Source organism: Varroa destructor, unplaced genomic scaffold (assembly GCF_002443255.2).
Source record: "Varroa destructor unplaced genomic scaffold, Vdes_3.0 BEIS01000003.1, whole genome shotgun sequence".
In the NCBI taxonomy this organism is placed as follows: domain Eukaryota; kingdom Metazoa; phylum Arthropoda; class Arachnida; order Mesostigmata; family Varroidae; genus Varroa; species Varroa destructor.
In genome coordinates, this window is record NW_019211456.1 from 18,173,648 (window position 1) to 18,191,010 (window position 17,363).

The 17,363-nt window shown below is 42.6% G+C and overlaps 1 protein-coding gene across 12 annotated transcripts in view; it reads left to right on the plus strand.

Moving 5' to 3' along the window:
• The window catches only part of sick (sickie), a 355,991-nt gene that overhangs the window by 333,474 nt on the left and 5,154 nt on the right, over positions 1-17,363 (plus strand). For 10 of the 12 annotated variants that reach the window (XR_015323973.1, XM_022799625.2, XM_086983936.1 and 7 more), the window contains 3 exons: positions 7,587-7,670; positions 12,768-13,257; positions 15,946-16,242. Coding sequence is in view for 11 of the 12 variants with exons in the window: in XM_022799625.2 (XP_022655360.1) it covers positions 7,587-7,670; positions 12,768-13,257; positions 15,946-16,242 (871 nt within the window). In the remaining variant the exon portion in view is untranslated. The remainder of the gene's footprint in view (positions 1-7,586; positions 7,671-12,767; positions 13,258-15,945; positions 16,243-17,363) is intronic. The other 2 variants (XM_086983940.1, XM_086983939.1) reach the window with 2 other exon arrangements.

Consider the following 17,363-nt stretch of genomic DNA (forward strand, 5'->3'; position numbering starts at 1 on the left):
CGGATTTTAGGCAAATTTGCTCCACTACGATTAATACAGTCAGCATCAGATATAATAGAATCGTGTTTTTATAAACGGGCCATACGCTCAACGGAACTCTGCAGGAAGCAACGCATGTAAATGGTAATGGTATGGCATAATAAGCCAGTCGTCCTCGTTCGACTGCGGTAACACGACCAAAATCACCATTTGATGAAACCATCGTCTGTACCGCAACGTGACATAGTACCATTTTCGTACACTGTAGGAAAACGCGGCCTATTTGTAACCTCAGACGTTGGAATTAAGCAATATCTGCTACTTTATTATCGCATTGCAGTTGTTAAGTCTGGTTATTGCGAAAACGAGTATGTTGTCTGCTTTACGGAGTAGTTCGCTTCGCTGTTGGCTGTCAGCGTTCTATATTGCGGATCCCCTATTGAACAGAGGTGCGGATATATTCTGTTCGTGACAAAGCCCATACGGCCTGCGAGGCTGAGTATTTTGACAGCTGCGAATGACAGAAGGGTGAGAAGAGCCGCATCGTCGATGGTGGGCACGCACTTTCGATGGCCATATTATTCGAGTCAGATACTTTTCGAAACGAAGTAACAGAGATATCGAGCAGAAACATTTGTAGAGAGCTAATTATCACACTTGACCTTAACTGAACCGCGTCACATATACTGTTTCGCTTCACCGCCTACGTCACCTTATTCGTTGAATAATGAAGTAATTCTAAGTGCGTACGAAAAACGTGTTAAAATGAATACGATATGTATTCTGGTGTTGAATGAGCAGAAGGATATGTTGAAATGGTCTCCTGATGTTTTATCCGCAAGCTGTCTCAGACGCGTAAAATTTCTTGACAAATAGACGCTGCTTTTTCGCTGGCTATCATTGACAGCAGCAAACAAAACACTTTCTAGGTCCTTCCTGTGCCTATGCATGCATGCCTATAACGTGTGTTTCTTTGCCTTTTAGCAGGCCTGGTGCGCTTGATTTTTTTCTTGTTTAGTTTCGTTAATTGCCCACTACAGAAGACATTTAGAGACACCGGCTGCATGGAAACAGATTGTGAGACTAACATTTGTCTCATGGCGTGATGCCACCTTGAACTGTGACCGAGAGGCAAGTTTTCTGTCGAGTCACAATATTAATCGTCTGCCTCATAGACGAACCAAACATTTGTTACAGAAACCTCCTTTTTGTTCAGCGAGCTGTATTCTACCGCACGACAGCGCGTTCGCTACGGAAATCCCCTCCTTTAGGTTTCGTTATTTGATAGTGCCCTGAAAACAAGCAGAGCACTACTGCTCAATGTTCATCATAACAGCGAGATAACACTAATGATAATTAGATGATGAAGATACTTCGGAAGACATTTGAAGTCGCGACGAGGATATTTCAGAAGAAGATTTGGCCGCTGAATTAAAGGCATCTCGTGCATTTCGTCGTTATTGGCTGGTAATGGCTAGTTCGAAAATCTGTTCAGCTAGGACGAGATGGGACAGTTGTTCTTGTAGTTGGACATGTTCTTGCTAATTATGCATATGGTGAGCAATTACGTTGGGATAATACGCATTTACGTACGCTATTAATACCATTATTGAGGACTGTGTTTGCTGTATTACTATTATGAAGAGATACTATTTTGGCTAAAAGGCTTTAATTATATACTAATTGCTTCGAAGAGAACGTATGTGATGACTGGTATAAAAAGGAGCCGACTAATCGTTACATTTTTAGCTAATGCTTGTTGGTTTTCTTCTTCTTCTAGCCGTGAATATGTACGTTCATTCAGGAACTCAATAGAAACGATTACGTTAGCTGCCAAATGACGTGGTACGTAAAATCACATATGGTATCTCCTACTGAAATAGTGACAGACCCCATGATGCAAAATTGCGACACTTGTATTTAGAAATCTCGCATCCTTGAACATGCTCGAGTAAAATATTATTCAGCAGCAGCTCCTCGAATAACAAACTATCCTGCTACGGCTTTTATTCAATCGAATAAAATTCATCCTTTCAACGAAAGCTACAATATATCATAGTATATAATCTGGGCGTATGCTCGAATTTTTGCGGATATGAGAAAGTGTTTTTGTTGCAGACTCGTAGCTCTAGTAAATTTCTACTTTTCCATCTGGTAACGTCTGAGGACACGTGTGTTGATATCGCATAATAATCGAAAACATAACATCGAGATGACCATGATGCGTGCTATAGATGGTAACACAAACAACATCAAAACAGGAAAACTAAATTGCTCCTTCTGCTCGTATAGGAAAATAGGCGGACGAAATATACGTGCGTAGATCTGCGTTCTGGTATCCGGTCGCTGGTGCTCGCTGCGTTTACATGCAACCGTCTGACAGCGTTTGAACCGAGCTTATGATTCGTGTGAGATCAATGCGTTGTTTCGGCATTCCTTCGTTTATACCTCAGATCGCTCTGTCTTATATACTGCACACTGTACAAGGTTATTTCACAAAAGATCCGATCAATAGGCGATATGCCAAGTCCAACAGTCACTTGTCGTTTGATAGAGTTGTCAATTCAAGTGACGAAACAGAGGATTTATTTTGTCTTTGACAGAGTTTGTCGACAGCTAGATCTCTATTTCACTCGCGGTCTTCTTCTCTCTCTTCCTTCCCCTTTCTCTCGTCACAGTCGGAAAGAGGAACAGAATACTTAGGCAAATAGGAAAAAGCAATTAGTACCTATTATCTTGTATACATATTTCTCCTCTCGGCGATATAATCTTAAAGGAAAAACCCCACTCCTATATTATCACTGGCTCAATTCATGTCAACTGATTTGTTGACATATAGATTGCCTTTTGCACATGCTGCGAACTGGGTGATTGAGAACGTGCGCGTAACAATGTGCACGACGTTGCACGTGGACAAATGAAAAAGACACAAACGTCTGTGTCTTAGAACAGGATGAATATTATAGGATGACCTTGGCTTCCTTCACGCTCTTCAGTAGAAACAACAGCGATCGTAGGATGGTAAAACTCAAAACGGGGTTTCCGAACGTGCGTTGACGAGTTGACATAAAAACGTGTGTCGAAGAGTTCGTTGCGGACGACGTCATCATTACGAATATTTGACGGTTAATCTACTCTGCTGGATGAAATGTCTTGAATTTGTTCGCGGTGGAAGCAGACATGTTCTATAATACCTTGGTTATTATTTGAGAGACCAAACAAAAAAAATGCAATTCGCTCATTGCTATCTGTTGCTGTGTATACTAGGGTCTTTCAGTTCTCTCAACCTCAAAGTTGAAAGAATCCTATTGGAAGGACGACATTTTCTGGTCTCTTTCGTCGACTTCTTCAACTTCACAAAATCACCATTGAGAACTTGATCGTTATTGCAAATCGACTAGATACCAGTCGTATTTGTTGCAACACTGTGCACATAGCGTGCGCATCAAATAGCGGACAAAGGAATTACTTTACTCCTTGCCTTTTTTTCACTATATATTATCGTCGTCCGTTCCATTCAGATCATCTGATCTGGAGCTTTGGTCTTTGTCGTCTGCTCGATAGTGCGTAACAGAACAGGACGAAGAAAAGGACTAAGAGTCGCACGGTTTTGTTCAATGATTACTAGATGCTGAATCGACTTTCGTCCTGTTCACGCCAAACATTATCTTTTCTTAATTTTTTGTTCTTCGGTGAGTTCATTGGGACTAAACGCTCTTGATAATCTCGCCATTATGATTCGTGGATTGGCTGTATAACAAACACTATTACGAGAATAATGCGAGCTAATGCTGTACAACACCTAATAGTCCCTAAATATAGATGGTTTGGTCTGGAACCTTCCTGAAAGTTTTCCATTGATGTTTAATGCGTGCCTGTGTTTCAATGCGGTATAATAGCGAAGTACCAGTAAAGCACAGGTGGCAGGTGATCGTGGGGCTGAAATGCATCGTACAATGCATTTTGATGTTAGCCTCAGATGAATGAATAGTAGGAAGCTTTCTTTGTCTGATCAGCAGTTAGTTAATAACCTACCATTTTTCGGTGACCTCAGAAGTAATAAATGGTTGTACGGATGGTAGCACCAGGACCTCACCAAAATTGTGTGATGGTTTCATTTTTGTCGAATGGGGTTGGCGACGTTTATGCTGTACCCTGGTCGATGTGCCGGCCATTGTGCGCACTAGGACTAGCGTGCTGTTGTAAGGACTAAAAACTGATTTCAAACATATCGCAATTTTTCGACAAACAGTAACAACGAATAAAATAACGTCAGTATGGTTCCGATAGGCGCACGAGACAGGAAAAGCGGCCCAGTACCCAGTGTCGTTAAGGGAAGCAATAAAGGATATTGGCTATTTGGTTTATAGCAGCCCAATGGCCGCTAGTAGAATTACTAAGCTAGCTATTGTACATTGCGACTACACTAGCGCTGATAACATCGACGACAAGGACAACCGGAGATTCCCTTGGTGTTTAGAGCCAACACGTGTCTATATCACGACTCGCTCAGTTTTCGGATTGAACTCGGACTAATTGTCGATAATTCTGTTCTTGTATCCTCCGTCCGGCACAGCCCTCTCATTGATATAACCAGTAACACGCACGAATCGTCGTTATTTCGCATAGAATTGTGTTGCCTGTGGTTTCTCTCAACTTTTGTCTGAGGACGTTCTACGATAGCTCTATAGCTTGTGATTCTCCAGGGAAAGATGAACAAAAACGGCCAACCTGCTGAAATCGTCAACATTGAAAATGGTGCTCCGACCATTGAACAAACGTGAATGGTATCGTTGTTTGGTTAAGTAACCCGCATGGGCTGAGATAGCCGGGACCGGCAAAGAAGGAGCACAGCTATTCGAAGTGGGTCAAAGAAATGCACAACTCGGGTGTCAAAATTTTAGGCCTATAGAACAGGAGACGTACGTTTAGTCGGCGAAAACTTATTACCTTTAATGGGACATTTTAATGGCAAAAAAATTGATTTTTTTAGCATTCAAACTTTTATTATCGAGGTACCATGTGAAATTATAAGCATAATAGTAATGCTAACCACTTTGGATATACTTGCGTGCACTTCGGTGCCACTGTGGGCATATTGAAAGGTTCTGTGGACCACCAAATCACTATCCTTAACCTTATCAGAAGATTTTAATCATAAAACAAAATGTTCACCCTTTCACAAAACACCTGATTCGTCATAACAGTTCTAGTTGTTTTTGTATATATATCGTAAGACATTTCATATACATCGTGCAACACCTCATACGCGTAAACCCCAAAAGTAAACACAAATCGGGCGCACATACTTACGGGTCACGGATTCGCCTACGGAAACATCGTGTGTGCGGAGTCCATGGTACCCGGCTGTTGCAGGCAAACCCAGCGGACTTGAATAATTCTTGAACTAGTTGGATTAGAACGATGATTTTGTTATGTGTTAAAGGTACTCTTGTTCATTTTTTACAAATGTCCTAATGCTCTGGTAGTTTTTGGACAGCCATATACATAGCATTTATGTACCCATGTATAGTTTTTCTATCTGTGGCTTTCAACAGTGAGCTGGTAGCGGAATACGCTTGTTCGCCAGTTGCTCATATCAGGACATGAAAGCCCTCATAATCAATTGGACACTGTTCAAGACAACAGACGGGTCGAAGCAAACATTGGATATTCCTTTGCTCAATACAGAAAGTAATTGAAGCATGGCAATGAAGTCATTAGGTAATCAGATCACATGCCTTTGGTTGCTCCCTTGAAAGACTCGGGGTAGCAGACGCATTCATCGCATCTTACGTGAATATCTTGTAGTGGCAGAAATACCATACATGGACCATACCGCGTCCATAGCCATGCCCGAAGCGGGATTTCTATTAATTGGAAGAAGTTTTGCAAATATTTCCCACGGGCACGAACCACTTTTACCCACGCGTTTTCAGTATCTAGGATGTAATTCTGTAACACACTACATATAAAATGCCAGCTGTAGCCGACAGGGACCCCTGCTTTCGTGAAGAACTTCTTCGATTAGGGCAATACACTTTTGTCTCGATATCCAGTCACCTTTTCGTTGACCTTTAGTACCCCACTCTGCATTCACGTGCTGTGCGTCGACTTGAGGCTTCCTTGACTAATGCCTTCATCAATCTCCGGTAACTGTCGGAGCACTGTGGTCTTCAAGGAACAACGTAGCTATTGAGCTCCTATTTTCAACATTAAATGATGCTTGTTCCTCCGAACTCATTTGTTCTGGAGCAAACTCGAACGGTTTCTCGAACGCTGGGCTTAAAAAAATCATTAAAATAAATGCGACCCTGTACCAAACGGTATCGTACTAAACTAACGAGCACCTAAATAAACGTACGGACCGACGCCGTGAAGTTGTATCATTATACTATCGCCAACTATACGTTGACTTAGAGCCGCTTACCTCAGCAGTAATGACATTGATTTGGTTTAATCTACTGTAGTATCATGTAGTCATTGTCCTGTCCCAAGGAATATCAAGGCGTGTCATCACCATTGCCACCACTGCCATCGCCGCCGCCGCTGTAGACTGTAAAATCAAATGTTTCATACCGTTATTGCTACATGCTGATGTTTTTTCTTATGATTGCCACTGATAAAGACCTACTGCTAGCTCTGGGTCGCAGTTACGGCTGAGTCTGATCCATTGGCTGTTGTTAGCGCAGGTTTTCGGGAGCATCGCTTGTTCATAGCTACAGTCAATAGCCGATAGGTGTTGCTGTCATTGAACAAAGCTAGTTGAGCGCGGACCAGCGCCACCGCTGCTATCATAGCAAATGACAAAGTCGTTGTACACAGATGAAACAGAAATGCACGACGGTGCAATGAACGCCGGTGGTTACCGGCGATTCCGTTGCCAACGCTGCGCCGCTGTATGGATAGATCACTAGGGCCGTGACGACTTCAGCAGCCGAAGACCGAAAACGGCAAAAATGTGGCATGCAACGGTCAGAGCTAGATACCCACAGAACGTTCGATATCGTTATGGCTAGTCACTGACGCGAAGGCAACACGTCGATCGCGATGACCCTTCCATCCAGGCTCGACTTCGGCCCAGAACGGCAGCAGCAAACAATAACAGCAGAAAACAGCTTCAGTTGACGATAAGCTGCTGATTCGTAGGCTAATTATCATTAGTGCTTATCTTCGCGGGCGGCGTCTGCGTTGGCCATGGCGACGCTAAATGGATTCATCCGTCTCAATAGCACAGGCACAACTGGGTACATTAGTTAGCAGGTAGAAAGTACTTGACAGGATAGCTCGCTGCGAGCTGATCGTTTGGCCTGTTAGTTTCTTCTAGTCCAATTGTACTCGCAGAGAATGGATAGATATTAATCTATGTTACGAGCACGTTGGACACTTTAAGGCGAAATCCAGTTTCGTACGACGTCGAATCAAATGAGGATGGGAAAAGGAGTATCAGTTTATATATTGTTTCTAAAGTATGTCAGTTATAGCCTTCTAGGATGTTAAGGCCATTCGGTTAATCGGGCCAATACTGAACCGGTAACAGTGGTAGGGTGACGGAAGGATGAGGCAGCGTATATAACTATTCGAATTGTTTACTTTTGTTGTTTCAGGCACATATGGTAGCTGCTTTCGAGCAGTCGCTTTCTAATATGACCAGCCGGCTACAGCACCTTACAGCTACTGCTGAGCAAAAGGTTTGTCCTTAGTTCCAATTCGTAACTATACGATCATTTGGTTCTGCGAACGCTCGAGCAGAAATTGAAAATATTTTTTTTCTCGTATGTCTAACTAGTTCTCCAGTACATAAAACAAAGGTCAGTTGCTAACATTGCTAGAAAGCAAATTCCAATCTAATTGCAGATTGAAATAAATAAGTACCTCGGAATATTTCCAGCGACCTAAAAGTTCGCATCGTTTAATAGATGCCGTCCCGAGATGTTGACACGTTTATCGTAATAGCTTGGGGCGTCAGCCAGCGAACGGGAGGACACGAGTTTTTCACAGCACCAGTGGTAATTCATCTAGCAAAAACTTTTTAAAAACGGCTGGCGTAAATATAATTTTCTCTGTTTCAAATTTTCTCATTAACGGACTAAGCTATACGCATCTAACATGTACAGATACTGCTCTAGGACGTCCACATTTATGAGAACTAAAAGAGGAGCTTTATCACATGTCTTGACTAGTTTTTTTTCCTTTACTCTGATCCATTTTTCCCTATTCAATCAATCATATTAGCTCCGGCTGACTTTCTCGCTTCACGAAGCGAAGTCGCTCCTCTCGTGCTCGTGTCCTTGTGAGCCTTTCCTGAATAATTCTCAGTTCGCAGTACAAACAAGCTACGACGGTGAATCACACGTTATGTTTACCATACGTGAGCTCACAAAGTGCCTTTCCGTTAGTCACCGGCATCCATTGTTTGTTGCCAACATATTACAATGTTGCCAATGGACTGGTTGAAACAAATTCATAACGTTTCGCTCTATTTCCGCTGTTCTATAAACCTCTCAGTATGTCCTTATTGGCACTGATCGAACGACTAATAGTTACGGGACTATTATTATTGTTGTTGTTGTTATTATTATTATATTAGGCGTCTAGTACAGGACGGGATTATTCGTGTCCTTCGGGTCGGGTTTTTAAGGGAAGGAACAAATATGGGAGGTTATGGCAAAACTTTATGCTACTAGAATTTCTAAGGAAAGCTACAGTTTTCTTTATTAATTCATTTATTATATATTACTCTATTGATTCAGAAGTAATAAATTAATTGAGATGTTTATTTATGTTAAACAAGAATATATATCGTTCTGCTAGGAATCTGATTGACAGTTTGGATGCACGGCTTGATCAATCAGTTAGGTCTTCGATAAATTAGTTCATGCCTGTTTCTGGGTTACGCTACGTTACAAACAATATCTAGTTTGTTTATGAAATAGTAACTGGCTAGATAGATGACTAATCTGTATCATCGCATTCAAAGATCAACTTCCGTTAGTATACGTGCCTTTTTGATATTTGCTTGTCCACTATGCGATCGCTCCGGGTTCAACCCAAATTTGGATTCATTCAGGGTCACCAGGTGATTTTATTTATCCTCTATTTGCTCCTCAATCTATGACTAAATGTTTTTCTGTTGAAGCAAGAAGGGAAACACCGAATGTTCGTTTGGTTCTTTTCCCTTTAATTAGCTAGCATATGAAAAGTAAAATTAAGCTCGCGTGCATCAAAGACCTACCCTCATGTAACATTATTACATTCCCTTGCGTTCTCCGCTACATCGACTGGACACAATAAACAAAGCCGCAGGTATCGGCACTTAAGGCAAATGATATGTGTTTGTTACGATATTTTTTCACGTTACTATATGTATTGCCACTACTAGAATTATTATCAGTGGTTTGCCGAATCGGTCTGAGCTTCAGCGAAGGTCGCTCCTGTTTTTATCATTACTCACTTGGGTTATCCGTTTCTATTTAACTTGACCATGTATCATTGTGTGACACCGTATACTGCCTCTAAGGGGCGTTCGTTCATAGATTTGAAAAAGCGTCACTGTAGTCAACAGACGTCGCTACATTAGCGCCCCACACGTTCAGCTTGACTGACGCCAGAAGATCATCGACCACCGCAAGCACAGCGACAAGCACAGCAGTAGCAACATTCTACTGCACTCTCCGCAGCCACGACGTTGCGACCCAGCCGCTTGGGCTCCGTTTGGCTAACCTGCGACCAATTTGCCAGCCGTATTGTTTGTTGCGTTACCTTATATTCACCGTATTATCACGTTCTTTTTCAACTTATGACCTCTGCTATTTCGTTTCATCACGCCACGTTCTTCGTCGGCACATGAGAGCAATACCGTTTATCGGTCTACAGCCCGACGTCTAAATAACAAGTGCACGAGCGACTCGCGACACGTACGTACTATAGCGAGGGTGTTTCTTACCGTGGCACGTTAGCAACCGAACACGATTCTCGAATCGCATTGAGTATAACGATGATTAGTTGGAAGAACTGGGAACGTGATTGTCTTTGGCGTTAAACGTCTGCTTAGCGCGTTATTAGCAGGCTAATCTTCAAACCTCTATTCTACTGTGTCCAGCAATGGAGATAGTGATGGCAATGACAAAAAACGGGGGCTCTGCCCGGCGAGATAATTGTACAGCTATGATATGAAATTTCAGCTGCTTTCAATAGCTACTAAGCTGCTAAACATTTACCTGTTGATAAAGTTGTTTTATGAACCGTGCGAACACGGTAAATCGACGCGGACCACTTTATCGGGAGTGGTTTATTATGTGACGTGTTTCAAGAATCGGTAAAACGATTATTTGGAACTGTTTTGTTCGATCCAGCGGTACGTAAAGATAGGACGACAATTTAGCTCTTGCCGTAACCCACATTAAACTTTCATTACGCTGTTTTTGGCTTAACCCGTACAATGCTTAATACCTTCCTTAACAGATATTTTTTATTTACATACAGCTGATTATAGTCACGACCATGAACAAACGGAAACAATGTTTGATTCCAATCGATCGATGCCATCCTTAAAAAAGCATCAGCTTTTGAAGGGTCGCCGTTGGATAATTTGGCTTTTGCCTAAATATATCGAACTACCATATCGTTTTGCTTGGTCGCCATGACTGCCATATTGTAACATATATTTTGCGTAAATCTAAGTGCAAGTTATATCCTTTTATTTGGGTAAGTCCTTCCACTTTTAAATTTAAGGTTCGGCCTCAAATCCCGCAGGGCTCCACCACCAGCTGACGTCCTGTTTCGACAGTCTTTGGTAGACCTGTGCACCAGTAAAGCCAGGCGATGCACCAGCTCTGCTACGACCGTCCACCTTTATAGCGGAGACAAAGCTGGAAGCAATGAAGACGCGTTTTTCTCTAATGTAATACCAATAACGGCAGTAGGCTGCGTCTAAGAACGCGCCGCCATCATGAATCGTATCGATGAGTAGGTTTAGAACAATGGCGGCGCGGGGTACCGACAAATTGCAACGTTACCGGGAAGCTGAAGTGCAGCGGCATAAAGCGCTTGCCACTTCGACTAAATAATCAATTATATATTATTATTGCACACGACGCCGTAGCCTATTGGTACTGTATTCATTGTAGTTATTGTTATTACGGATGTTGCTATTCGTGATAGGCGCAAACGCATGTTGATGTTGTCGCATTGGACTCCTTTCTCTAGGAGTGGTTGATGGCTCGTAGAAACGCTACTGCTGTGCGCATCTTTTTTGAAACTTTCTAATCGTCTTCAGACGGCATCTGTCACTCTTGCATATCTGTATTTGTTTACATATGCGTACTAGTACAATTGCAACAGGTCTTCGACGTCCAAAAAATAGCAGCGAAGATCGCGCATACCAGAAGAAGACTTGCATTGAGTAAACAATAGTTCATGTTAGTGCTGTTACGGCAACAGCATTACTACTCGACGAAGTGAAGTAAAATCAATTGGCTAATAGAAAAATGTTTTACGGGCCTCTGGAATCTCTGTAACACACAATTGACAAAGTTCTTGTTGACCTTTTTAGCGTCGTCCCGCCGGACCCCAATGAAATGGTGGGCCATTCCCGGAACAAATATATGTACATATGCGTACAATAGCGATGTATTTGTCGACGTCATTCTCAATAGCGGCGTCATGTAGATGGAACGGAAGCTGCTGGGAGTTAGCACCTGCTATTATTAGCGTGCATAGCCGTGCGAAATATGTATTTCGACCACGACAACACGTAGCTGCCTGCTATTACAGGATGATTCTGATTTCGCTGGTGTCAACGTCTATTGCTTGTCTATTTTATGCATCATTAAGCTTACATTAGCGGGTACATTATTTAGCCTATCCACTGAGGATGATATCTTGAACGTTCCCATCGATCTCTTTTCTTCGTTGAATGGCCTCTCTGATGTTCACCGATGGCTGTGGGCGACTCGGGTCGACTTGCTTGGGGTGCGCAGAAGGACAGAACAGGGAAGCTGCGGGTCGCCGTCGATACACCATTTCCGTTGTCTGGACTGTTGAAGTCGTCGATTTCTGGCTTTACTAAATTGGGCAAACACTTTGCGCCTGTAGTTCGCAGTGTTCTTTACAGACGACTTCGTTCAGTGGGTCTATCTAGCTGAAGAGGTAACATTGTTGTGTTAGATATCATCATTCTTTATTCCGGGTGTTCGCTGTGTTCTCACTTCGAAGGCAGAGGGATGGAGACCTGGACGACATGAAACGATCAACGAACAGGTCGTCTTCGCATAGAATAACACTAATCGTTGGCTATATATGCCATAGGAACTCTAGCCCTACTGGACGGTCCATGTCGTTCACTGCTATGGTTGTTATTGCTACTGTCGTTGTTCGTGCGAGACAGACAGGTGACGCCGCTGCTGATGGGGTGCTAATCATCATGGAGGCACCGGCCGTTTCGACAGAGTCATTCGACTCACTGGGGGCTGGCAGAAGATAAAGAAGGCATAAATTAAGTGGCTGCCGGAAAAAAATTTCCCTGATTCGTCCGAGCGATCTCGAACAAAAGATTCTAAAGCAGAGATTTGTTTTTATGCTTGAAGAATATACATACGTGAAATGTGAGTAGCTAAAGATGCAGATGGGAACGTTCATCCGGGATATCGCGTGTAGCTTATTTGGCCCAATTCTGAGTCTATGGCAGAAAGCTACGACACGTATATACAGTCCCTTCTAGTATAAGCAAGAAAAAGACTTCAAAATCTAACGTTATTTTGTCCTTGTCGCCTCATTCCGAATTTCAGGACTCCGAACTTCTTGAGCTCCGCAAAACGATTGAGGCGCTTCAACAGCAGAGCGCCGAAGCTGGTCTGACGAAGGCAGCACTTCAGTCGATGCAAGCCGTTCAAAGAAGTAAGACCTTTAGTGGTCCCAATGGAGACAACGCATCTAAGTCGTTGCCTCAGCTGGCTCACCTACAAGCGGCTGGGTCAGGATCTTTTAAGCAAGATAGTAAAATAGTGGAGACGTCCTCGCAGCTAGAATCCTGCGAGGACTCTAGCTCCTCTTCGCTGATTCTCGGAAATAGGGATTCCCACCAGCTCGTACAGCACCATAGCAAGGACAAACGTGGCGTAGTGATACGAAGGCATACGTTTAACAATCCTGTAGCGACGGTGGCCAACAACAACAATAACAACAACAATAACAACAACAACAACAACAACAACAACAATAACAACAACAACAACAACCACAACGTCAAGGAGAACACTGGTGGTGGTGTACCTAATGGTGAGAATGAGTGCGTGAACGAGTTGAGAGAGAAAGAGGAAGAATAGGATGGGGAAAAGGAGTGAAAAGCTATGTTTATGCGTAACTTTATTCTGGCATGGAGTAAGTGTGATTTGCGTTATTCTGTTGAATCGACTGGCTAGATTCAAATTTGAGCACATTTGCATGGTTTGACGATTTTGTTCGAGTCGGATACGAGTTGATTAAGAGCAGGCCCGCCGTGTACCTAATAGAGGAAAAGCCTATTATATACGTAGAAGGTGATACGACCCACTTTAACAGTGGAGTTGTTAGTTATCGAATTCTGCCTATTAGCACTTCATCTAAACTATTGCCCATGGGCTAATTGAACACTAGTACTTATATTTGACTGTAGCTATATCGTCGCTCGTCGTATATACGGGTGGACGAAGATCATTTGCTTGTAATTGGTAAATTGCATGTTTCTCGTTCTCTGAGCTATGGACTCAGGGGATATTCTTAGATCATCAGTTCGTTTCAGAAAGTATTGTTTTGGCACACGTACTTTCCTGTCAATAGCTTATACTCTATGGGTTGATCGCTAGCATCTAGTTTCACAGTACTAGAAAGGACAATATTGTTTCGATTCGGACAACAGGTGTGCCTCTAACTGAAACGTAAACTACAAGTAATTCGCTGTGTTCGAAGCCGTATTGCTCTCCGTCATCGTTTGTCTGTGCACCCGCTAATCTGTGATGGATATTTGTGAATACTCTATGTACCTGGCACGTGTTTATGTCGCATAACCTGCGCGAACGAAAAAAAAAGGCCAAAATTGAGATTCAAGGCCGTATGCATGTACAGTGCTATGAACCGTCCTATTCTTAGTGAATGTGAGGCTGAGCCAAACAAGCGATCGCTAGACGCGCGTCTGTTTTATTTCAAGTGCTCTCAATGCATTCTGCTTTCGAGTTCAATTGACGTCTTATGTGCTCAAGCGATATTTTTTTTCTACAGTCTACTACATCTGATGGACGGGTGTTGCGCGGTCCTGTGTTGACCTCTCACTCATTGTATTGCCATACAAAGCGCCTTACTCAACAAAATAGGCCTTTTCCTTTGCTTTATTGAGTATTGGATTATTTAGACGAGTTTCTCATATGGCTTTTCAGTGGTTTGCTTATAGGCATGCAAAGTAGAACGGACTTGTCGCTGACCATGTGCTTAGCTGATCATAGCCGATTTGTCTGTTTGTGGTCACGTAGATGCGAGCGAGAAAGAATCTTTGTTTCGATGTTCTCCTTGGCTTGAACACGGTGGCGCTATGACATAGATATAGAAGTAATAACAAAAAAACTAACAAAAACTCTACTAATGTTGTTGCCGCCTGCTCAGTTGTCCATCCGTCTGTCCGCGCACCCGTCCACGTATTTCAATTTCACCACTTTCCTAGCGGTCATCTCTAAGGATGAACCTTTTCACTGCATGAGATGTATCCAACAAGCTGTCTCTGTTTGCTCTCGCAAGTAGCGCTGTCATTCCGCCTTCTTCCTGTGTTTCTCCTTTCCATTCGGGGTTTCTTCACCGCTTGCTTTATGGTTACCGCTCTATCGAGTTCTCCCGTAGCACTACTGTCGTTTGTACCCTATGACGATATGGATCGTTTACAATAACATACAGATCAGCTGGAAAGGTAGATTCTGTAGTTAGTTTCCTCGATAAGTTTTTTCTTTTCTTTCTTTTAAATGATTACTTCATTTTCAAGCAAAATACAGCGTGAGAAATCGAACTTTTATTATAACAATTAATCGCAATATGTAACGATTTCTTTGTCTCTTTCGTGTGCCATAACCAAGACTCCATCGTACTCGGCAAAAAAACTGTTTGTTTTCCTTTGCGCCGTCTCGCTGCGTCATACGGCAATCTCTATATGGAAAGCGCATCCGAGAACAATCGCATTATCAATGCGTTGTCATTTTCAGCCGCCTCCCGCCACCGGCTGCCGTGGTGCCTCAGTGATTCTGTACTGCGTCGTGTGTCTGGTGGTATCTTGATTATTCTTTGGCAGAAAACAGGCGAGAAAAGCTCGCTGTTGCCACGACTGTGCGAATGTCAATGTGGCCACAAGCAAAAGAACCTACCCCCGGAATGGTTTTTTTTTTTTGTTGTCAACGGTCGCTACTGGGTGCTCTTATTTGTTACTCGTGATGACATCTGCTTAAGCCTGAGTAGGCTTCTAAAACACAATTTGTTGATAATCTCCGTAATTTGCGTCGCCTCCAATCGTGGCCGTTACACTAGCAGAACACGTATCCATGTTTGTGCGGGTTTGAAGACGTTCGTTCTTAAAGTATTGTAAAAGAAGAGTACCGCAAAAAAATATTTCATCTACAAGTATCAATACCGTTATTGTGGAGTTTTTCTTCATTGATGAAATCCGTGCTACGCCCGTATTCGCATTTATATGCTTTTCATCACGATGTCACGCACGAGTGTCGTACAAAAAAAAAGCGTTGTGCTTTACGCAATGACAAAGCGAGTCTCAGTCAGAATCTCTTTTATGCCAGACGTCAATCTGGTCGCTGCTAGTATAAGCCTAGTGCGGTTTCGTTTGACCCTGCCGTTCATGACATGAGAAAATCCTCATAAAACGAGCAACTCTAATTAATGTAATGCTAAGAAGGAAAATAAGTGTATCTGTAATACTTTCCTCTTGCTGCTCCTTAGCTTTACACGGAACAAGTCCTTCGACAGGGCCTGCTAACGGAGAGAAGGAAAAAAAGTCAGGGATCATGCTGCCCCGACAGCTGTCGAATGACTCGATGTCGTCAGTGAACTCGGCTAACTCACAAGGATCACAGCAATATCAACAGCAAGGCCAAATCTCGGGCAACAGTAACAATTCAGGCAGTTCCCTGCGAACGGATAAGGAACTACAGGATCCGACTGCTGTCGACAAAAAGGTTAAAAAGAAGAAGGGATCTGGCTGGCTGAGATCTAGCTTCGGGAAAGCCTTTTCTAGGGGTCAGTAGCACACAAATTCTGGTTATGATAATTAAGCTATTAAAATTTATACACAGATATGCCGACGATTAAACTAATCGTATGCTGACAAGTTAATTAGTACCGATTTCGTAATCTACAAAGTGTTGATTGCGTGTCAAGTACCGAAAGTATCTAGCGCGACGTACATCGTGTCTTTGGCTGTTGTTAGCTTTTATGCCAGTCATTCTGGGTGTCGCACGAATATAAATGCAGTCAACTTTCTATCATGACGTTAGTTGCCGACTGCAAGATGGTTGAGCAAATAACTTAAAGGGTGTTCTAAATTTATAGAAATAAAATAACTATAATTTTATCTATAGATAGATAGTTTTAGCTCTAATGTTCCGTCGTACGATATACTTGTGGATCGTCGAACTGTTTCATGAAACGGGTTATTTGGCAGGAAAATAGAGCATCGCTGCGATACCAAAAACAGTCACTTAGATTCAACAAGTCGGTTTCAGCATGTACGCAACGTTTATTGTGCAGTATAGAATATAGGGAGCGTCCATCGTGCTTCCTTAATTAGTCGATATCGCGCATACTTTTCTCTTTCTTTTTTTCAAATTGCTGTAGAGTTGCGCTAGTGGATCACTCACCTTTCTTTTGTTTCATTTATCAATGAAGCTCACGTTTAATAACTGAGTGAGGAAATCATTTTCAGAAGTTATAGACTCTTCAGCTCCGATTTCTCAATTTGTGTGCACCAGTAAAAACTGCTTGATAGCTAGCGTATATAATTAATTTATTTTAGGATTCGGTCATGGCTTTAGCAATGCGGGCTGGATTTTTTATTTTGACACTGCGAGTGTCACTCTTGTTGGCGGTATCTGTAAACAATATTTTGTTTACGACTAGAGAACACTACTCGGGCAATATCAAATCTACATAGAGAGAAGAAGCATCAAAGCATGTTCATTGTTTCTGTGAAGCTTCAGTTTCGTACAACTTACTGGATATAGCCGCGAGTGGGTGTCGTTCGTTTCGATCCGTACAAGTGGGAACACGTGACACACCCATCTGTCTGAATCTATTGGCAGCTAGAAGACATATGATAAAGAAAGCGACGAACCGTCATAGCGCCCTGTAGAGTAATCAAT